At 50.5% G+C, this 22,644-nt stretch overlaps 1 protein-coding gene and 1 non-coding gene across 2 annotated transcripts; both read right to left on the bottom strand.

Annotated features, from left to right (window-relative positions):
* Window positions 1-303: 303 nt before the first annotated feature.
* KANSL2 (KAT8 regulatory NSL complex subunit 2) lies at window positions 304-22,037 on the bottom strand. The gene is made up of 10 exons (XM_058822057.1): window positions 21,871-22,037; window positions 20,699-20,950; window positions 17,488-17,666; window positions 16,368-16,482; window positions 15,574-15,737; window positions 13,384-13,550; window positions 11,630-11,726; window positions 7,114-7,367; window positions 3,812-3,997; window positions 304-1,511 (listed from the first exon to the last, which is right to left on the bottom strand). The coding sequence occupies exons 2-10, from the start codon at window positions 20,947-20,949 to the stop codon at window positions 1,428-1,430; spliced, it is 1,497 nt and encodes a 498-aa protein (XP_058678040.1). The 5' UTR covers window position 20,950; window positions 21,871-22,037; the 3' UTR covers window positions 304-1,427.
* LOC131569941 (small nucleolar RNA SNORA2/SNORA34 family) lies at window positions 11,427-11,554 on the bottom strand. The gene has a single exon (XR_009275826.1). It is a non-coding gene; the product is annotated as a small nucleolar RNA SNORA2/SNORA34 family (small nucleolar RNA).
* Window positions 22,038-22,644: the final 607 nt, after the last annotated feature.

Here is a 22,644-nt window from a genome sequence, read left to right as displayed (position 1 = left end):
GAACACCCCTGAGGACCCCAAACACCCCAGAGCACCCCAAACATCCCCCAGGGAATCTCAAACACCCCAAACACACCCCAGGGCACTCCAAACACTCCAGATAACCCTAAACATCCCCCAGGGCACCCCAAACACCTCTCAGGGAACCCCAAAACACCCCCAGAGCACCTTAAACACCCCCAGGACACCCCAAATACCCCCCAGGGCACCCCCAAACATCCCCCAGGGCATCTCAAACACCCCAAACACACCTCAGTGCACTCCCAACACCCCAAATTCCAGACTCATCACACGACACAGGGACACCGAGCACCCACCTCCATCACTTTATTGTGGGGGGGACCTGCAGAACAGAACCTCTGTCCCCCCAAAACCCCTCAGGGTGTGGCAGAGACAACCCAGAATTTGGGAATTTCTGTCCCCCAGAATTTGGTGATTCCCTCCTGTGGCCACTGCATCCCCACGGAGGACAGGAAGATCTGGATGGGGTTTTGGGGCTTTTTGGGGTTTCTGTGGTTGTACAATCAGCAGAGCTTGAGCTGCAGCTCCTCCTGGCACTGGAGAAGGACTCAAGGACCCCTAAGTCCCACGGTAAGGGTACCCCAGAATTTGGTGATTTCTGTCCCCCAGAATTTGGTGATTTCCCTTCCGTGGCCGCTCCATCTCCACCAAGGACATGAAGGTCTGGATGGGGTTTTGGGGGTTTCTGGGGTTGTAGAATCAGCAGAACTGGAGCTGCAGCTCATCCTGGCACTGGAGCAGCTCTCCAGCCCCCCAGGTCCCATACTGACACCCCAGGTCCCCCAGAATTTGGTGATTTCCCTCCCCAGCCTCCTGTGGCCACTCCATTCCCATGGAGAACAGGAGGGACTGCAGCCCCATCTTGGGGTTTCTGTGACTGCAGGAATCAGCAGAGCAGCTCATCCTGGCACTGGAGCAGCTCTCCAGCCCCTCCAGGTCCCATGGTGAGGGTCCCCCAGATTTTGGTGATTTCTGTCCCCCAGAATTTGCTGACTTCTGTCCCCCAGAATTTGGTGATTTCTGTCGCCCAGAATTTGGTGATTTCCTTCCCCATCCTCCCGTGGCTGCTCCATCCCCACGGAGGACAGGAAGGTCTGGATGGGGTTTTTGGGGTTTCTGGGGTTGTAGAATCAGCAGAACTGGAGCTGCAGCTCATCCTGGCACTGGAGCAGCTCTCCAGCCTCCCCAGGTCCCATGCTGACACCCCAGGTGCCCCAGGTGTCCCTCAGAATTGGGTGATTTCCCTCCCGTGGCCGCTCCATCCCCATGGAGAACAGGAGGGTCTGCAGCCCCATCTTGGGGTTTTTGGGGTTTCTGTGGCTGCAGAATCAGCAGAGCTGGAGCTGCAGCTCCTCCTGGAGGCTCTGCAGCCCCCCAGGTCCCACGCTGAGGGTCCCACACCAGGCTCAGCCCACAGCTCCCGGCTCCAGGCTTCCGTTGGCTCCTCGGGCTGGGCTGGTCGAGGCCGTTCCCTGTGGCTGCTGCTGGGGCTGCAAGGGAAGGTGACACTGCTGGGATAGCACAGGGACATGGCAGGGGGTGCTGGGACACAGCCTGGGGCTGGCAGTGTCACTCCCACACGAATTGGGAACTCCACAAGGTGGGAGCACCAACAGACCGGGAGGGTTTTTGCTCTGGGCTCTTGTTTGAAACCAACAGTTAGAGAAAAACTGGGGGTCTTCAGTCAGAGCCTGGGGTGTGACACCCTCCCCACCCCAAAACTTGGCCTTCACACCATGACAGGACAGTGGGTGACATCACCTGTCACTGTGGGGACACCCCAAAATAGCCCCAGAAAGGACGCCAGGAACAAATTTCAGTCAATAAATTTCTGTTATCCCAGCGAGAATTAAGACTTCAAGGAAGAAAGGAGAACCCCAAAACCTGGCTTTCACCCCAGGAACCATTAATCCACAGGATTAATGTGGATTAATTAATTAATCGACAGGACAGTGGGCGACATCACCTGTGGGGACACCTCAAAGAAGCCCCAGGCTCCAAACAGAATGAGAAGAATAAATTTCAGTTTTCCCAGTGAAAATTAAGACTCCAAGGAAGAAAGGAGAACCCCTGGGATGTGGCCCCAAAACTTGGGTTTCACACCATGACAGGACACTGGGTGACATCACCTGTCCTGTGGGGACACCCCAAAATAGCCCCAGGCTCCAGAAAGGATGCCAGGAAAAATTTTCAGTCAATAAATTTCAATTATCTCAGTGAAAAGTAACTCCAAGGAAGAAATGAGAACCCCAAAACCTGGCTATCACCCCAGGAACCATGACAGGACAGTGGGTGACATCGCCTGTCCCTGTGGGGACACCCCAAAGAAACCCCAAGCTCCGGAAAGGATGAGAGGAATAAATTTCAGTTTTCCCAGTGAAAATTAAGACTCCAAGGAAGAAAGGGGAACCCCTGGGCTGGGAAACAACTCCCCTAAAAACCCTCAACTGGGATTAAGAGGTTCCAAGAGCCTCCCAGACATCCCCATTGTCCCAGACATGCCCAGGACAAGGGTGGCACCCACAGCCTGGCACTCCTAATGCCACCCAGACCATGGGCACACCCAGCTGCTGTGTGGGAGGAAGAGAAAAACTCATCCAATATGGGATCAAGGATCTCCCAGCTCAGGGCTGACCCCTAAATATAGGATTAAGGATCCACCATTATGGGATCACCCCCAAATATGGGATAAAGGATTCCCCAATATGGGATCAAGGATCCCCAATATGGGATCAAGGATCCCCCAGTATGGGATCACCCCCAAATATGGGATCAAGGATTCCCCAATATGAGATCAAGGACTCCCCAGCTCAGGGATGACCCCTAATATGGGATCAAGGATTCCCCAGTATGGGATCACCCCCAAATATGGGATTAAGGATTCCCCAATATGGGATCAAGGATTTCTCAATATGAGATAAAGGACCCCCCATATGGGATCAAGGATCCCCCAGTAGGGGATCAAGGATTCCCCAATATGGGATCACCCCCAAATATGGGATCAAGGATTCCCCAGCTCAGGGATGACCCCTAATATGGGATCAAGGATTCCCCAATATGGGATCACCCCAAAATATGGGATTAAGGACTCCCCAATATGGGATCAAGGACCCCCAATATGGGATCAAGGAGCTCCCAGTATGGGATCACCCCAAATATGGGATCAAGGATTCCCCAAATATGAAATCAAGGATCCCCCAGCTCAGGGATCACCCTCAAATATGGGATTAAGGATTCCTCAATATGGGATCAAGGATTCCCCAATATGGGATCAAGGACCCCCCAGCTCAGGGATTTGTGGGAGCTGCTGGGTTTGTGGAGCTCTTGGGGTTATCAGAGTTCCTGGGTCTTTGGCAACTCTGAGTTTGTGGGAATTGCTGGATTTGTGGGAACTCCTTGGTCTGTGGGAGCTCCTGAGTTTTTGGGACCTATTGGGTCTTGAGAAGCTTTCAGATTTCTTGGGAATTTTGGATTTTTGAGAGACCCTCGTTGTTGTTTTTGGGGTTTTTTTCCCCTGGAGTTCTACTCCCCCAGCCCTGTGCAGGGAGCTGGAAGCTGCTTTTGTTTCTCTCTAACCACCACAGACCTCAAAATAAAGCCAGGAGAAATCCCATAAAACAGCCAGAGAAGCTGCTGTGGGCAGCTGGTGCTCCTGGGAGGGAGGGAAGGGCTGGGTTTGTGAGAGCTCCTGAGTTTTTGGGACCTCTTGGGTCTTGAGGAGCTTTCAGATTTCTTAGGAAATTCTGGATTTTTTTCCCTTTATAACCACTACAGCCCTGTCAGTCCATACCTGGGCAGGCCCCTGGGCTGCAGGGATGAGGGGGGAGCAGGAGCTGCCCCTGTCAGGCTCCTCCAGGGCCAGGATGTCGATGGGAGCCTCAGCCATGTCCCTCAGGGCTGGATCCAGGCTCACAGAAGGGTCAAAGAGCAGAGGGGAAGGTGGGCACTGCATCCCATCACCCACCACGTCCAGGTCCTGCCAGGGAAAAGAGAGATTATCAGGGCTGAGGAGGGTCTGGAGCAGCAGGGAAGGGAGGAGGAAGGCAGGGAGGAGGAGGAGTGGGCACCATGCCAGGAGGGCCATGGACACCTCAGGAACCTCCTCCTCCTGCAATGCCACGATCCCAGCTGGCACTGCTGAGGACAAGGTGTGGCACACACCAGCTGGAGGCCAGCGTGATTTACTGTCCCCAAGGTGTCCCTCCAGCACCTGGAATGGCTTTGGCAGGGTCCAATCACACCTTTCTGGGGACCCCCAGAGCCATCCCTGCTCTCCAGGGTGTCACACTTATTCCTGGGGACACCCCCACGCTCTCCAGGATGTCACACACATTCCTGGGGACCCCCAGAGCAACCCAGGATGTCACACACATTCCTGGGGACCCCCAGAGCAACCCAGGATGTCACACACATTCCTGGGGACACCTGGAACATCCCCATCCTCTCCTAGGATGTCACACACACATTCCAGAGGACCCCCACACCAGTCCCTGCTCTCCAGCATGTCACACACATTCCAGGGGACCCCCAGAGCAGTCCAGGATGTCACACACAGTTCTGGGGACCCCCAGATCAGTCCCCCATATCCAGGATGTAACACACACCCTTCTGGGGACCCCCAGAGCAATCCAGGATGTCACACACACTCCTGGGGACCCCTGGAACAGGAGAGGCTGGGATTTGGAAGAGGCTGGGATTCAGGAGAAGCTGGGATTTGAGAGAGGCTGGGATTTGAGAGAGGCTGAAATTCAGGAGGAGCTGGGTGGGATTCAGGAGCTGGGATTTGGCAGAAGCTGGGATTGAGGAGAGGCTGGGATTCAGGAGAATTCAGGAGAGGCTGGGATTGAGGAGAGGCTGGGATTTGGGACAGGCTGGGATTCAGCAAAGACTGGGATTCAGCAGAGCCTGGGATTTGGGAGAAGCTGGGATTTGGAAAGGCTGGGATTTGGGACAGACTGGGATTCAGGAGGAGCTGGGATTCAAGAGAGGCTGGGATTTGGGAGGAACTGGGATTCAGGAGGAGCTGGGATTCAGCAGAATCTGGGATTTGTTTTGGCTCCAGAGGGGCTGTGACACCAGGGTGACATTCCTGGTGACATTCCCGTGCCTCAGGAGTGGCACCTCCCCAGCCTGCTGAGACACAACACAGACACCCCCAGCAGCTCCCATGGATCTGCAGCGCTCCAGAGAGAGCTCAGAAGCCTCCCAAGGGACAGCATGAGGGAAACCAGCCCTGCTTTTCCTTTCTAACCCAAAATTTCACCTCCTGTTTGCACAGAAAGGGGCTGGGATCTGATCTGAGCCCTCCCCAAGCCTGACCCTGCTTGTTCTCCTGGCTCCTGGGGCTGGAATCTCTCCTCCATCACCAGAGATCCAAGGTTTGCCTCCAAGAGCAGAGCTCAGCAGCCTCAGGAGCCCCCAAAAACTGAGGGGACCCTCACAGGAGCAGCTCCCCTGGATCCTGTGCTCTGCTTTGGCCTCAGTGCACTCCTGAGGCTCTGAGCTCTGTTGCTTTAAATGCACCATGATGCCACAATAATCTGGGGATTAAAATCTTCCTGTTTTCCTCATGCCAGAGAAAATGGGGGTGGGGGATAAAAAATCCTCTTTTTAAGGCATTTAAATGAGCACAGCCATTCCAAAGGAGCAGCCACCAAGCCTGGAATAGCTCCCAAACATTTCCCATTCCTGCATTTTCAGACTAAAGGATGGATTTAGAATGTAAAGATCATCCATGGACAGGGACATGGACACCCTCCACTATCCCAGGTGGCTCCAAGCCCTGTCCAGCCTGGCCTTGGACATTTTCAGGGATCCAGGGGCAGCCACAGCTGCTCTGGAAAATCAATTCCAGGGCCTCCCTAGGGAGATTCTTCACAGGGAGAAATTTGTTCAAAATATCCCATCTAACCCTGCCTCTGGCAGTGGGAAACCATTCCCCTTTATTCTGGCACTCCATCCTTTGTCCCAAATCCTTCTCCAGCTCTCTGCAGGCACAAGGGGCTCCAAGGTGTCCCTGGATCCTTCTCCTCTCCAGCCTGGACATCCCCAGCCTGATCCCAGAGCTGTTCCAGCCTCACTCCAGCAGCTCCTCCTGTGCTCAGAACCTCAGAATGCAGCATCCCAGGTGGGATCTCAGGTGGAAGAGGAGGAAAAGGTTGGAAGAAAAGGTTGGAATAAGTGAATGGGGGCTGGAAAAGAGGAAGAGGTGGGAAGAAAATTATGGGGAGCAGAAAAGGAGGAAGAGAAATGGAAGAAGAGGAAGGGATGGGAAGAAAAGATTGGAAGAAGTGAATGGGGGTTGAAAAAGAGGAAGGGGTGGGAAGAAAAGGAGAAAGAGAAATGGAAGAGGAGGAAAAGGTTGGAAGAAAAGGTTGGAAGAAGTGAATGGGGGTTCAAAAAGAGGAAGAAAAGGATGGGGATCAGAGGAGGAGAAAGAGAAATGGAAGAGCAGGAAGGGATGGGAAGAAAAGGAGAAAGAGAAATGGAAGGGGAGGAGGGGATGGGAAGAAAAGGTTGGAAAAAGCTCCTCTCCCATCCCAGGTGGGCTCTCAGGTGGAGGAGGAGGAAGGGATGGGAGGAAAAAGTTGGAAGAAGTGAATGGGGGTTCAAAAAGAGGAAGGGCTTGGAAGAAAAGGATGGGGATCAGAAAAGGAGAAAGAGAAATGGAAGAAGAAAGGGTTGGAAGAAGTGAATGGGGGCTGAAAAGGTAGAAGAAAAGGATGGGGATCAGAGGAGGAGAAAGGAGTGGAAGAGGAGGAAGGGATGGGAAGAAAAGGTTGGAAGAAGTGAATAGGGGTTGAAAAACAGGAAGAAGAGGATGGGGATCAGAAAAGGAGAAAGAGAAATGGAAGAAAAAAGGCTTGGAAGAAAAGGCTGGAAGAAGTGAATGGGGGTTGAAAAAGAGGAAGGGGTGGGAAGAAAAGGAGAAAGAGAAATGGAAGAGGATGAAGGGATGGGAAGAAAAGGACAGGGATCAGAAAAGGAGGAAGATAAATGGAAGAGGAGGAAGGGATGGGAAGCAAAGGTTGCAAGAACCTCCTCTCCCACCCCAGGTGGGACCAGGAGAGCCCTCCCAGCTGTGCCACTTACATCACTGAACTCCAGGGGCAGGCTCTCGGTGGGCTGCAGCTCAGCTGCACTCAGGTACAGCTCTGAGGGCGCTGCCCCCAGCTCCTGGGGCACTGCCAGCCCCTGCTCGGGCACGTACATCTGGGGGGGCAGCCGCAGGTGCAGGGGGCAGCAGGGCTCCTCCGACAGGCTCACGGGCACGGGCTTGTTGCAGGGAACCTCCTCAGAGCCCTGGCAAGGCTTGAAAAGGCTCTGGTTGGTGTCCTGGCAGATATCTGGGGAGAGGAGGTCAAGGAAAGCAGCAGAGGTACAGGCAGAGAGTGATCCCATATTGGGGTGGTCCCATATTGGGGAATCCCTAATCCCATATTGGGGTGGTCCCATATTGGGGAATCCCTAATCCCATATTGGGGTGGTCCCATATTGGGGAATCCCTAATTCCATATTGGGGTGGTCCCATATTGGGGAATCCCTAATCCCATATTGGGGTGGTCCCATATTGGGGAATCCCTAATTCCATATCAGGGGTCATCCCTGAGCTGGGGGGATCCTTGATCCCATATAGGGAATTCTTAATCCCATATTGGGGTGGTCCAATATTGGGGAATCCCTAATCCCATATTAGGGGTCATCCCTGAGCTGGGGGATCCTTCATCCTATACTGGGGAATCCTTAATCCCATATTAGAGGTCATCCCTGAGCTGGGGGGATCCTTCATCCTATACTTGGGGTTATCCCTGAGCTGGGGAATCCTTGATCCCATATGTGAGGTCATCCCATATTGGGGGTCATCCCTGAGCTGGGGAATTTTTTGATCCCATATTGGAGGCCATCCCATATTGGAAAATCCTTGATCCCATATTGGAGCTCATCCCTGAGCTGGGGGATCCTTGATTCCATACTGGGGAGTCCTTAATCCCATATTTGGGGGTGATCCCTGAGCTGGGGGATCCTTGATACCTTATTGGAGGTAATCACAAATGTGGAAATCCTCGATCCCATATTTGGGGTCATCCCTGAGCTGGGGAATTTTTGATCCCATATTTGGGGTGATCCCATAATTGGAAATCTTTGATCCCATATTTGGGAGTCATCCCATATTGGGAAATCCTTGATCCCATATTGGGGGTGATCCCAGAGCTGGGGAATTTTTGATCCCATACTGGGGGATCCAGAGGGATAAATGCTGAGAAATGCTCCCAAATCCCCCACAAATGTTGCTAAACCCACCCCAATTTATCCCAGATCAGAAATGCAGAGGTTAAAACTGCACCCCAATGCCCAAGGATGTGGGTGACATCATTTCCATGATGCAAATCTGGGACAACAGCCATAATCCCCTCTCTGTGGGGGCTGGGAGATGTGGCTGGATCCCATAAACCACTCAGAGATTCTCAGCTGGATGGCACAAAGGTTCAGGATTAACTTTTGTTTGCAGACATCCCTGGGAAAGGAGCAGCTCCAGCCCCACGGGCAGGGAGATCCCAGCACACACAATGCCTCTCCCACAGCCAGCATTTTGGTTATGTTATTTCTATTTTCTCACTGCATTTTCCTTCCCAGTGGAAAAGCTGTTCCTGCCAGAGGTGTAAATGGGATTTCCTGCCTTTAATCCCAGACAGAAACTCCTCTTCAATTGCATCACACTTGCAGAGCCATCCAGAGGCAAAGGAGCTACAGATCAAAGCCATCACCTCCCAACCCACACCCACCCTCTTCTTCCTCTTCCAAGCCCTATTCTGATCCCATCCTCCTCTTCTGACTCCACTCCTCCTTTTCCTCCTCTTTTAATCTTTCTCTTCTTCCCACCCCTTCCTCTTTTTGAACCCCCATTCACTTCTTCCAATCTTTTCTTCCCATCCCTTCCTCTTTTTCCATCCTTTTCTCCCCTTCTGATCCCCATCCTTTTCTTCCAATCCCTTCCCCTTTTTATTTCAATCCCCATTCACTTCTTCCAACCTTTTCTTCCCATCCTTTCCTATTCTTTCATTTCTTTTTCTCATTTTCTGATCCCCACCCTTATCTTCCATCCTTTTCCTTCTCTTCCATCCCTTTCTCCCCTTCTGATCCTCATCCTTTTATTCCAACCCCTTCCTCCTCCTCCTCCTCCTATACCTTTCTCCTCTTCCACCCCCTTCCAACCAGAATCATCCCAACTGCAATTTCCTCACACACACACCAGTGTGGGAGGAGGGGAAAAAAATCCCCCAAACTCACAAAAAATGGGGAAAAGACACCAAATTTAAGGCAGTTTCTTAAAGCTGGCTGGGTTGGAGATTCACCCCTCCCTCCTCTCCTCCCTACTCCAAGGATTTCTCAGGAATTCATTTCCTGGCAGGCTGTGGGGAGCCAGAATTTGGGCTGGCAGCAAAATCAGAGCCCAGCCCAAGAGAAAAGGACCTGGGACACCCAAGGGAAGCTGTGGTGAGGGAACAGGGAGTGGGAAAATCAGATTTTCAGCTCCAGCACTGGCTTTACTGGTAGCCAAAAGCACAGATCGCCAAGAGGACAAAAATCCCAAGCTCCATCTGGAACCTCCCAGCTTTCCCCCATCCCTTTAGTGCCCTGTCACAAACAATCCAGCTCCTGGAAGCAAACAGAGCTCCAGAAAAGCCACAGATGTTATCAGATGTTATCAGCTGCCCCAGGAAAAGCTTGTTTGTGTCACTGAGAGTCAGACCCAGCTCTTTCCTCCCTCCCAGGAGCACCAGCTGCCCACAGCAGCTTCTCTGGCTGTTTTATGGGATTTCTCCTGGCTTTATTTTGAGGTCTGTGGTGGTTAGAGAGAAACAAAAGCAGTTTCCATCTCCCTGCACAGGGCTGGAGGAGTAGGAGAACTCCAGGGAGAAAAAAACCCCAAACAAAACAAGGGCTCTCAAAAATCCAGAATTTCCAAAGAAATCTGAAAGCTCCTCAAGACCCAATAGGTCCCAAAAACTCAGGAGCTCTCACAGACCAAGGAGTTCCCACAAATCCAGCAATTCCCACAAACTCAGAGTTGCCAAAGACCCAGGAACTCTGATAACCCCAAGAGCTCACACAAACCCAGCAGCTCCCACAAATCCCTGAGCTGGGGGGTCCTTGATCCCATATTTGGGGAATCCTTAATCCCATATTTGGGGTGATCCCTGAGCTGGGAGATCCTTGATCCCATATTGGGGCTCTGCTCCCAAGGAACAGGACAAGAGGGAAGAGCCTCAGTCTTTGTCAGGGGAGGTTCAGGAATTTCTGAATTCATTAGGAGGATTTCTGAGCTCAACAGGAGGAATTTCTGAATTCATCAGGAATTTCTGAGCTCACCAGAGATTTCTGAATCATCAGGGATTTCTGAATTCATCAGGGGAATTTCTGAATTCATCAGGGGATTTCTGAATTCATCAGGAATTTCTGAATTCAGGGATTTCTGAGCTCATCAGGAGGAATTTCTGAATTCATCAGGAATTTCTGAGCTCACCAGGGATTTCTGAATTCATCAGGGGAATTTCTGAATTCATCAGGAATTTCTGAATTCATCAGGGATTTCTGAATCCATCAGGAGGAGTTTCTGAATTCATCAGGAGGAATTTCTGAATTCATCAGGAATTTCTGAGCTCACCAGGGATTTCTGAATTCATCAGGGGAATTTCTGAATTCATAAGGGATTTCTGAATCATCAGGGATTTCTGAGCTCATCAGGAATTTCTGAATTCATCAGGGATTTCTGAATTCACCAGGGATTTCTGAATTCATCAGGGAATTTCTGAATTCATCAGGGGAATTTCTGAATTCATCAGGGGAATTTCTGAGCTCATTAGGGATTTCTGAATTCATCAGGGATTTCTGAATCCATCAGGAATTTCTGAATTCATCAGGAGGAATTTCTGAATTCATCAGGAGGAATTTCTGAATTCATCAGGAATTTCTGAATCATCAGGGATTTCTGAATTCAGGGATTTCTGAGCTCATCAGGAATTTCTGAATTCATCAGGGATTTCTGAATCCATCAGGAATTTCTGAATTCATCAGGGATTTCTGAATTCATCAGGGGAATTTCTGAATTCATAAGGGATTTCTGAGCTCATCAGGAATTTCTGAGCTCATCAGGAGGAGTTTCTGAATTCATCAGGAGGAATTTCTGAATTCATCAGGGATTTCTGAATTCATCAGGGATTTCTGAGCTCATTAGGGATTTCTGAATTCACCAGGAAGATTTCTGAGCTCATTAGGGATTTCTGAATTCATCATGGATCTCTGAATTCATCAGGAGGAATTTCTAAGCTCATTAGGGATTTCTGAGCTCATTAGGGATTTCTGAATTCATCAGGAGGAATTTTTCCATAGAAAACAAGCTCAGACATTGTTGCTCCCACACGAACTGGCTGATCCATGGCAGGGGAGCACCAGCAGACTGGGAGACATTTCCTCTGGGCTCCTGCTTGAAACCAACGGCTACAGCAAACCGAGGGCCTTGATTCAGGGCCAGGGAGGGAGAAAAGAGGCACAACCAGGGGGAAAACTGCTGGAAAACACTCAGGGAGAGGCTGGGATCAAAGGATACGTGTGAGGCAGTGCCTGGTCAGTGGCAGGGAGGGGTTGGAGCATCTGACATCGTCCACAAAGGCCAAGCAGCGCTGGCTGGAGCGGGTGGTGTGAGCCTGGAATCGTGCAATGGTTTGGGTTGGGAGAGATCCTAAAGCTCATGTTCCCACAGCAAGGACATTTTGCACTGTCCCACGCTGTTTTAAGTCATATTCAAGCTGGTCTTGAGCATCGGAGGGATGGGGCAGCCAGAGCTGGTCTGGGAAATCCATTGCAGGGCCTCCCCACCCTCACAGGGAGGGATTTGTTCCCAATATCCCATCTAAACCTCTCATGTCTTAGTTTAAAACCATTTCCTCTCGTCCTGTCACTGGATGTCTATTTAAAACTCCCACTCCTTTTTTTTTAAGCCTCTTTTAGGCACTGGAATGGACTCACTCAGAGCCAGGAGCTCCCAAAAACCTGAGAGCCTTGACAAACAAACCCATGAGCTTCCACAAGCTATGAGCTCCTAAGAATCCTCAAACCTCCCAATACCCTGAGCCCCCTTTTCTCCAGGATGAGCTCCCTCATCTCCTCAGGAGTTTTCCAGACCTTTCTTGGCCTCCAGTCTCTTTTCCTTCTCTGGATTTGACCCCCAATGTCTGTCTTGCTGTGAGGAGCCCAAAACTGAGCCCAGCATTCAAGGTGTGGAACCAAGAGCTCCCACACACCTGAGGGCTCTTGCAGACACAGGAGCTACCACAGATGCAGAAGCTCCCACAAATCTCAACAACCCCAGGATCTTCTCCAAACCCAGGATGGTGGCAACCAGGGCTGTCCTTGCAGGAAGGACAGGAGCTCCCGCAGATCCAGAAGCTCCTACAAATCCAAGAGCTGCCACAACAACCCCAGGAGCTTCTCCAAACCCAGGATCTCCCTTAACAACCCCAGGTGCTTCTCCAAACCCAACAGCTCCTGCAACAACCCCAGGAGCTCCCACAACAACCCCAGGAGCTCCTACAACAACCCCAAAAGCTTCTCCAAACCAAAGAGCTTGTACAACAACTCCAGGAGCTTCTCCAAACCCAGCATGGTGGCAGCTAGAGCTGTCCTTGCAGGAAGGACAGGAGGTCCCACAGATCCAGAAGGTCCTACAAACCCAGGAGTTCCTACAACATCCCCAGGAGCTTCTCCAAACCCAGGACCTCCCTTAACAACCCCAGCTGCTTCTCCAAACCTGAGAGCTCCTGTAATAACCCCAGGACCTCCCTTAACCACCCCAGGTGCTTCTCCAAACCCAAGAGCTCTTTCAACATCCCCAGGAGCTCCCTCAACAACCCCAGGAGCTTTTCCAAACCCAGGAGCTCCTACAACATCCCCAGGAGCTTCTACAAACCCAGAAGCTCCTACAAACCCAAGAGCTCCCACAACAACCCCAGGAGCTCCTACAAACCCAACAGCTCCTACAACAACCCCAGGAGCTCCTACAACAACCCCAGGAGCTCCTACAACATCTCCAGGAGCTCCCACAACATCTCCAGGAGCTCCCACAACAACCCCAGGAGCTCCTACAACAACCCCAAAAGCTTCTCCAAACCCGAGAGCTCCCACAACATCCCCAGGAGCTCCTACAAACCCAGAAGCTCCCACAGCAACTCCAAAAGCTCCTCCAAACCCAGCAGGGCAGCACCCTCGCAGGAAGGACGTTACATGGGGCAATCTGCCAGGGCCTGGGGTCACTCCCAGGGTGACAGGAGAACACGGAGCCCCCTCCAGGGTGTCCCCACGGACCTGCTGGGCCGCGCCATCGGTGGCCAGGACGCGGCGCTCGCGGAGCTGCCGGTGCAGCAGAGCCTCCACCCCGTAGCGCTGCCGGTACCGCCGCAGACACTTGAGCCTCTTCAGGTTCTCCCTCTCCTTGGCCATCAGCCCCTCTGGCCCTGTCAGGAGGCTGCTGCCTGCAGGAATAAAGGAAGAGTCACGAATCTGCCTGGATTTTTGGGGTTTGAGGGCTCCATCCCTCACCCACCAGCTTTGGGTGACGCCTGGCGGTGCAGGTTCCATCCCAAAATTTATCCTGACCTCTGCTGAGCACCAGGAACCCACAGGGTATTTTTAAAAGCTCCTTTAAAAATAATTCGAGCCACTCCTGTGCACTGTGATTTCAGCAGAACAAAAAACTTGTCAAATTCCAGGTCACTCCTGGGTGAGTTCTGGAAGCTTCCTGCCAGCATTCCTGGTGTAATTACAGGACCTGTTTTTCTCTGCCTGCTTTGCTAAAAAGAGTTCTGCAAAACTGGTATGTACCAAACTCCTGGTTATTTTTACTCGAGCCTGAGCTGAATTATGGCGTTTTCCAGGATGAGCTATTAAAGGATGATGCTGGAAAAAGAGTCCTTTGCTCTGCAATACTTGGGATCAGTTACACAACTGGGTTTTGCCTCTGTTGAACTGGGAATTCCTGCTTTCAAAAGTATGCTCTGCATAGAGATAACGCCAGCAGAGGCAGAGGGAAAGCTGCTAAGGAGGGATAAACCAATACAGCAGCACTGGTGTTACTGGAACCAGCTCCTGTCCACACACCAAGGGCCTTATGGATGAATATTTTTTGTTCGTAAAAGGAAAAAACAGGAAATCCCAGTACAAAATAAGCACTTTTGTCTCAGAATTAACATTATAGCTCATTTCCTGCCAACACTGCAAGCTCTGAAGAGCAAAGAAATGCACAAGCTTTGGAGCTGCAGTGATAGGGATCTCCGGGCACAGGACCAGCACAGAATCATGGAATCACTCAGGCTGGAAGAGCTCTCCAGGATCAGAGTCCAACCTGTGACTGATCCCCACCTTGCCAACCAGACCAGTGCACTGAGTGCAATGTCCAGCTGCGCACTGAACTCCTTCCTGGGCATTTCCAATGCCTGACCACCTTTTCCATACAGAAATCCTCTTGATGCCCACCCCAAACCTCCCCTGGCACAGTGTGAGGCCATTTCCTTTTGTCGCATTGTTCTGTGGGAGCAGATATATTACAATATATTATAGTATTATAGTATAGCATACACTACATTATACTATACTATATATATAATATATATACATATACTATGATATTCTATAATATATATCATATATAGTATAGAATATCATAGTAAATGTATATTATATATAGTATATAGTATAAAATATTATATTATATACATATACCATATTATATACATATACTATGATATTATATACTATATCATGTATATATATACTATATATATAATATATAATATATATAGTATATATACTATTTATACAGTATATGTAGTATATAGAGTATTTATATATACTATAGATATACTACATATATTATACTATAATATACTATACTATAAACTATATAAGTATTTTATGTATTCTATATTATAGTATATATATTATATATATGTACATATACTAAGATATTCTATACTATATATATTCTATATACAATATATACTATATATATTGTACTATACTATAATTGTATATGTATAGGGTTATACTATATATAGTATCCTATATATAGTGTACACTATATATAGTATCCCATATAATATTCTATACTATATATATTCTATATACAATTCTATATATACTATATATACACTATGCTATATATTCTATACTATATTACATTACTACATATTCTGTATTATATACTCTATACTATATTACACTACATCTAAACAAAGGAGGAATGATGAGGAGGACTCAGGGAGTCACAGACTGAGATGGTCCCACCTGAGCCTCATTTTCTCCAGGTTCAGCCCCTCCCCAGCTCTCCAGATCCTCCTCCTTGTGCTCCAGCCACTTCCCCATCTCTTCAACAAAACACTGAGTGTGGAACCCCCCCCTGCTCTTTATCCTGCTCTGAAATCAGCCTCTAGAAAGGCCCAACCCCTCCATTTTTAGCAGATTTCTGTGCCCACCCCCAGGCAGGAGGTCTGGGCTCACCGATGGCCTCGTGCTCTCCCTTCCTGCTGTGCAGGAACCGCCGTTTCTTCTCCTTCAGGAGGTGCTGGAGCCGCTTGAACTGGTCAATGTAGAGGGACTGGAGGCGGATCAGCTTCTCCCTCATGATCAGAGCCACCTCCTCGGCTGTGTACACACCAGCATGCCTGGAAAACCCAGGGAAATAGGGTCTCTTTGCGGGTTTCCTGGAGACTGATTGTCCCAAAGGGTGTGGGGGTTCCTCAGGGCTGATCCCTGAAGGGTCTGGGGATCCCAGGGGTTTTTTCTGCAGAAGAGTCTGAGGGTTCTTCATGGAAGAGTCTCCAAAGGGTGTGAGGGTCTTTTGGGGCTGATCCCTGAAGGGTCTGGGGATCCCAGGGTTTTTTTCTTCTGAAGAGTCTGGGGGTTCCTCAAGGATGAACCCCCAAAAGGTGTGAGGGTATCTTGGAGACTGATCCCCTAAAGGTCTGGGGATTCCATGAATTTGTTCTGCTGAAAAGTTTGGGGTTTCCTCTGGGATGAGCCCCCAAAGAGTGTGGGGGTACCTAAGGGCCGATCCCTGAAGGGTCTGGGGATTTAATGGTTTTTTTTCTGCTGAAGAGTCTGAGGGTCCTTCAGGGATGAAACCCCAAATGGTGTGGGGATCCCATGGTTTTTTTTCTGCTGAAGAGTCTGAGGGTCCTTCAGGGATGAAACCCCAAATGGTGTGGGAATCCCATGGGTTTTTTCTGCTGAAGAGTCTGGGTTCCAGGCTGAGCCCCCCCCAAAATAAAAATTTAACTACTCCCCCAACCTACTTGAGGGGATCCTCCTGGTCACTGTCAATGCTGTCAGCTTCACTGTCAGGGTCCCCACGCCACGTCTGCTCCACAGTGACAGGGTCCTGCTCACAGTCACTCCAGCTGTCCTCGTCTGCAAGACACAGCAGCAGAGTGACAGGACACTGTCCCACATCACAGCATGGCCAGGGACACCCTGGAGCTCAGCCCCATCCCAACATGGCCAGGGACACCCTGGAGCTCAGCCCCATGGAGCTGAGCAGGCTCTGCCTCACGCCAAGAGGGAATTCTCCACCTCAAAACTCTGAGTGAGGGACATGGAGCGGGAAATTACAGAAAACATCACAGTTTGGAACAACCAGAACAACCAAAACACACTTGGAATGATGCTTCAGCCCTCCCAGGAACCACAGAATTCCAGAACACTCTGGGAATGATCCTTCAGCCCTCCCAGGAACCAGGGAATTCCAGAACACACTTGGAATGATGCTTCAGCCCTCCCAGGAACCACAGAATTCCAGTCAGCACTGGGGGCTCTCTGGGATCAGTTATTGGGTTAAATGGGAAAATAATCCCAGTGCCAAAAGGAGATAATTTATTTGGGATCAGTTATTGGATTAAAAGGGAAAATAATCCAGGTGCCAAAAGGGGATCAGTTCTTTGGGATCAGTTCTTGAGTTAAAAGGGAAAATAATCTAGGTGTCAAAAGGGGATCAGTTCTTTGGGGTCAGTTATTGGATTAAAAGAGAAAATAATCCAGGTGCCAAAAGGGGATCAGTTCTTTGGGGTCAGTTATTGGATTAAAAGAGAAAATAATCCAGGTGCCAAAAGGGGATCAGTTCTTTGGGATCAGTTCTTGAGTTAAAAGGGAAAATAATCTAGGTGTCAGTTCTTAATTGGATAGTTTAGTCTTAAAAGACCTTGGAACAAGAGATTGTTGGCTGTTTTGTGCCTTGTGGCTGAACTCACAGTAGTGAGACTGTTTTTCTGATAAGAAAAAAAAACCACCTGAGCTGGAACATGAATTACTGGTTTAAATTCCTTCAATCCAGACCCAAAAAAACCAACGAGTGGTTCCCCCACAGGATTTGGAAAAAAATAAAAGCTCAGATCTCAAGGCAAGGGGCTCAGTGCTCACCCAGGATGCGGCTGGCCTCGCTGCGGCTGCTCTCGGCGCTCTGGCTGCCCAGCTCTGCCCGGGCATAGGAGCTCAGCTGGCACAGCAGGGTCTCACCCACGGGCCCGGGGTTGGATTTCTTCACCTGAGCCTGCAGTGCCAGCGCGTTGCGCCGGGCGTGCTCCGCGCAGAACGAGGTGCTGTGGGACAAAGCAGCAGAGGATTTTGTGGGGTAGTTTGGGTAGGAAGAAGCTAAAAGCTGATTTGAGCATCCCCTCCTCCCCAGCCTGACCCTGCTTGCTCTCCCAGCTGCTGCTGCTGGAATCCCTCGTCCATCAGCAAACACTACAGCTGCAATGAGGAGGCCCCGATGAAGGAGGAATGATGAGGAATAATGGAGGAGGACTCCATCGATATCAGAAGGCTAATTAATTACTTTACTGTACTATATTATAATATTCCAGTATAGGATACACTATTTATATTATAATATACTATACTATATACTATACGCTATATATACTATATATAATATATATACATATACTATAATATTCTATGTTATATACTATATACACTATATATAATGTATATGCACACATACTATAATACTCTACACTATACATAGTATATACTATATATAGTATAGTATACTATAATATTCTATACTATATTGCATTACATCTAAACAAAAGAGGAATGATGAGGAGGACTCCATTGATATCAGAAGGCTAATTAATTAATTACTTTATTATACTACATTATAATATTATAGTATATTATATACTATAATACACTATACTATATATGCTATATATATTATATATAATATATATACATATGCTATAATATTCTATACTCTATACTATATATATATACTATATATAATGTATATATACACACATATACTATAATACCCTATACTATATATATTCTATATATATTATAATTATACTATATATAATATATAGGCTTATACTGTATATAATATAATATACTATATATAGTATATTCTATACTATAATTTTACTATACATACTATACATATATAGGGTTACAGTATACATAGTATACTATATATAGTATATATTAATATTCTATACTATAATATTTTATAATATATTACATCACAACTAAACTGAATCTGCCAAGATCTCAACATTCTGAAACTCGTGACTGTCATAACACACACACACAGCCTTCATAGGCCAAGGAAACAAAACACCATCACTTTGGGTAAACAATCTCCCTATTGCATTCATATTTGCACAAACACAGGCACAGCAAACGATAAGAATTCTGTTTCCTTCCTCTAAGGTTCAGAGAATGTCAATCCTAGAAATATTCTTGGGAAGAATTACTGTGCCTTGCTTTTCTCTGTGGAGAGAAATGTGGCCACAAAATGACAAATCACAGTGCAGGTTTGCCTCCAAGAGCAGAGCTCAGCAGCCTCAGCAGCCCCCCAAAGGACAAATCCCCAAATGGTGTGGAGATTCCATGGGTATTTTCTGCTGAAAAGTTTGGGGTTTCCTCAGGGATGAATCCCCTGAGGAGGGGACAACACTGAGGGGACCCTCACAGGAGCAGCTCCCCTGGATCCTGCTGCTCTGCTTTGGCCTCAATGCACTCCTGAGGCTCTGAGCTCTGTTGCTTTAAATGCACCATGATGCCACAATAATCTGGGGATTAAAATCTTCCTGTTTTCCTCATGCCGGAGAAAATGGGGGTGGGGGATAAAAAAAATCCTCTTTTTAAGGCATTTAAATGAGCACAGCCATTCCAAAGGAGCAGCCACCAAGCCTGGAATAGCTCCTAGACCCTCCACATTCCTGCATTTTCAGACTAAATGATGGATTTAGAATGTAAAGATCATCCATGGACAGGGACATGGACACCCTCCACTATCCCAGGTGGCTCCAAACCCTGTCCAACCTGGCCTTGGACATTTTCAGGGATCCAGGGCCAGCCACAGCTGGTCTGGGAAATCCATTCCAGGGCCTCCCCACCCTCACAGGAAGAAATTTGTTCCAAATATCCCACCTAGCCCTGCCCTCTGGCAGTGGGAAGCCATTCCCTCTTGTCCTGGCACTCCATCCCTTGAAAATAATCTCTCCATCTTTCCTGCAGCTCTTTAGTCATCTCTGAGCTTCTCTTCTCCAGAACAATTTAAATTCTCTCAGCCTTTCCTTCTAAGAGAGCTGCTCCACGCTCATCTCTGAACTCATTCCAACTGCTCCATGTTTTTCCCTGAGCAGGGGGGGTCAGGAAAAGCTTCCTGAGCTCTGGAGGCAGCTCTGGATGCAGGGTTTCACCTGAGCAGGGCAGAAGTGCAAGGAACAAGCCCTGGCACCTGGAATCTCTCACAGGGAGCTGCAGATCCAGTCTGGGAATGCTGAGATGCCATCCACCACTGTGGGAACATCACCTCTGCCACCAGCAGCAGGGAGTAAAACCAGCTTTTGGTTAAAACCAGTGAGGTGAGGGAGTTTTTGAGCTCTTCTGCTTCCAAATGTTCTCTCATTTTATGGCACAGGGACTAGGGTGGAGACATCCACTGCCCACATCCCAGTAAATCCCTGAAATAATGCTCCTGTCAGGAATCTGTGCTCTATCATGCATAACTGTTCCACCCCTTAAACATTTTAAAGGCCATAAGGGAAGCAGCAGCATAACCAAAGCTCCAGAGGGATCAGAGTGGCTGCTCTGGGGATTATCTGGGGATGTGCTGGGATGAGGGAGGGACTGCACACACAGATCCAGTGCAGGGCCTGGAGCACTGCAGCCACCTTCTGCTGGCTCAGGGCACAGCCCACAGTCCCCAGATAACTCCATGGAGTCTTTCTCCAGCTTAAAAACATTTTGGGAAAAGGGAGATGCTTCTCAGAGGTAATCCAATGTAGCAGATGAAAGAGAAGAATCATGGAATATCCTGAAAGGGACACACAAGGATCACCAAGTGCAACTCCTGCGACATCCCAAAATGCCACCACGTTCCTGGGTGCATTATCCAAACACTCCTTGGGCTCTGGCAGGGCTGTGAATGTCACCACTGCCCTCAGGAGCTGCTCAAGTACTCAACTGGGGGAAGATTCCCCAAAATCCAGCCTAAATCTCCCCTGACACAACTCCAGCCATTCCTTCAAAAGGGAAGTCAAAGAAAAAAAACCCTCCCCCTGCCTGTTTTAATTCTACAGAGTCTGGGACTGGAAAAGCAGGAGGAAAAGCCACTCACCCATCCTTCTTCTCAGGTTTGGGAGCAGCATTGGGACAACGCTTCCCGTTCTTGGTGGACACGTAGCTGCACTGTTTGAAGGGAGCATTCCTGTCCTCGAGGATGTGCTTGATGCAGAATTCCTGCCCCTCCAGGCGGGGCTGCGAGCAGGGCCGGGGGCTGAAGGAGCAGGCCAGGGGCTCCTGAGGCCGCGGCACCGGGGTCAGGCGGCCCCGGCTGGTCGGTAACACGTGAATGCGGATCCTGTTCATGCTGCAGAGCAAGGGAAGGGAGGGGAATGAAACGCTGATACAATGAAAAGTAGCAGCGGGGAAGAATTTGAATCCAATCCGAGCCCTGCAGCAGAAGATGAGGCTGCTCCTGTGGAGGTAACTCCCAAAAATGCTGGAGGGAGCTTTGAGCCCTGCAGGAATCTGGGGGGATCCTCCCAGTGAACCCCCAGTGCCTCTACCTCGATGTGTCCCGGTGATTCGTCCTGCTCCGCCGCCTGTGTCCCTGCACGGCTCCGTACCGGGGCATCCCCGCTGCCCAGCCAGCCCCAAGCACGCTCTATCCCGGTCCTTTCTGGTGTTCACCCCGCTCTATTCCTGGTCCTTTCTGGTGTTCACCCCGCTCTATTCCCGGTCCTTTCTGGTGCTCATCCCGCTCTATTCCCGCCCCTGTACCGGTATCCCCCAGTGCGCATCCCGGTCTATCCTCGGGTGTATTTCGGTGCCAATCTGGATCTATCCCCGTGTCCATCCCGGTCCATCCAAGGCTCTCTCCCGGTATATCGCGGTCCATCTCAGCCTCTCTCCCGCTGCCCATTCTGATCTATCACCGTCTCTATCCTGATCTATCCCGGTCCATCCCAGTCTCTCTCCAGGTGCTCCTCCTGATCTATCCCGGTCCATCCCAATCTCTCTCCCGGTGCCCATCCCGGTATATCCCGGTCCATCCCAATCTCTCTCCCAGTGCCCATCCCGGTATATCCCGGTCCATCCCAGTCTCTCTCCCGGTGCCCATCCCGGTATATCCCGGTCCATCCCAGTCTCTCTCCCGGTGCCTGTCCGGGTCTGTCCCGGCGCTCTCCCGCCCGCGCACGTGCTCTGCCGCCCCGCACCCGCGCATGCGCGCTCCCGCCGCCCAAGCGCCGCCATTTTGTCCGCGGGCGGCGGGCATAAGGGGCACACCTGAGGGGAGCCCAGGAAGCGCTACCGGAGCGGAGAGCGAGAGGAAAGCCGCCCCCGGGACGGCGCAGAGCAGACGAGCCCTGGAGGAGAACTCAGGGGCCGCGCTGAGGGGCACACCGGGCCCCATTGTGAGCAGGATGCGCCGCCGCCATCTTACCTCTCTGCCGCCGCGGCCTCCGCGCTGCCGCGCCGTGCGCCCGCCCCGCCTCCTCACTGGCCCGCCCGTCCGCCAATCAGCGGCGAGCACGGGGGCGTTCTCGCGCGTGATTGGCTCAGCTCGCCGTCACTCACTCTGGGAGAGACCACGCCTTCCTAGGGTCACGTGGGGGCGGCGCGGCGGGAACGCGACACGTGGGGGCAGCGGGAGTGGGACGGGACCGGGGCGAATCCCGGGACAGGACCCAGGGGAGAGCGGGGTCCCGGGCCAGGACTGGGGCGGGTCCCAGGGGAAGTGGGGGTCCCGGGCCAGGACACCGGGACGGGGGTCCCGGGACAGGGCTGGGGCGGGTCCCGGGGGAGAGGGGGTCCCGGGACAGGACTGGGGCAGATCCCGAGCCAGGATACCGGGGGAGAGGGGGGGTCTCGAGCCAGGACACCGGGGTGGGGGTCCCGGGACAGGACCGGGGCGGATCCCGAGCCAGGACACCGGGGGAGAGGGGGGTCCCGGGCCACGACAGGGACGCATACTGGGCCAGGACACCGGCCCCAAAACCGGGGGTGGAGAGGGGGAACGAGGCGGGACCGGGTTTTGGCTCCGGGTCAGGAGATGCTCTG

The sequence above is a fragment of the Ammospiza caudacuta genome, chromosome 31 (genome assembly GCF_027887145.1).
Source record: "Ammospiza caudacuta isolate bAmmCau1 chromosome 31, bAmmCau1.pri, whole genome shotgun sequence".
Taxonomy (NCBI): Eukaryota; Metazoa; Chordata; class Aves; order Passeriformes; family Passerellidae; genus Ammospiza; species Ammospiza caudacuta.
This window is presented reverse-complemented; position numbering and strand designations above follow the sequence as displayed.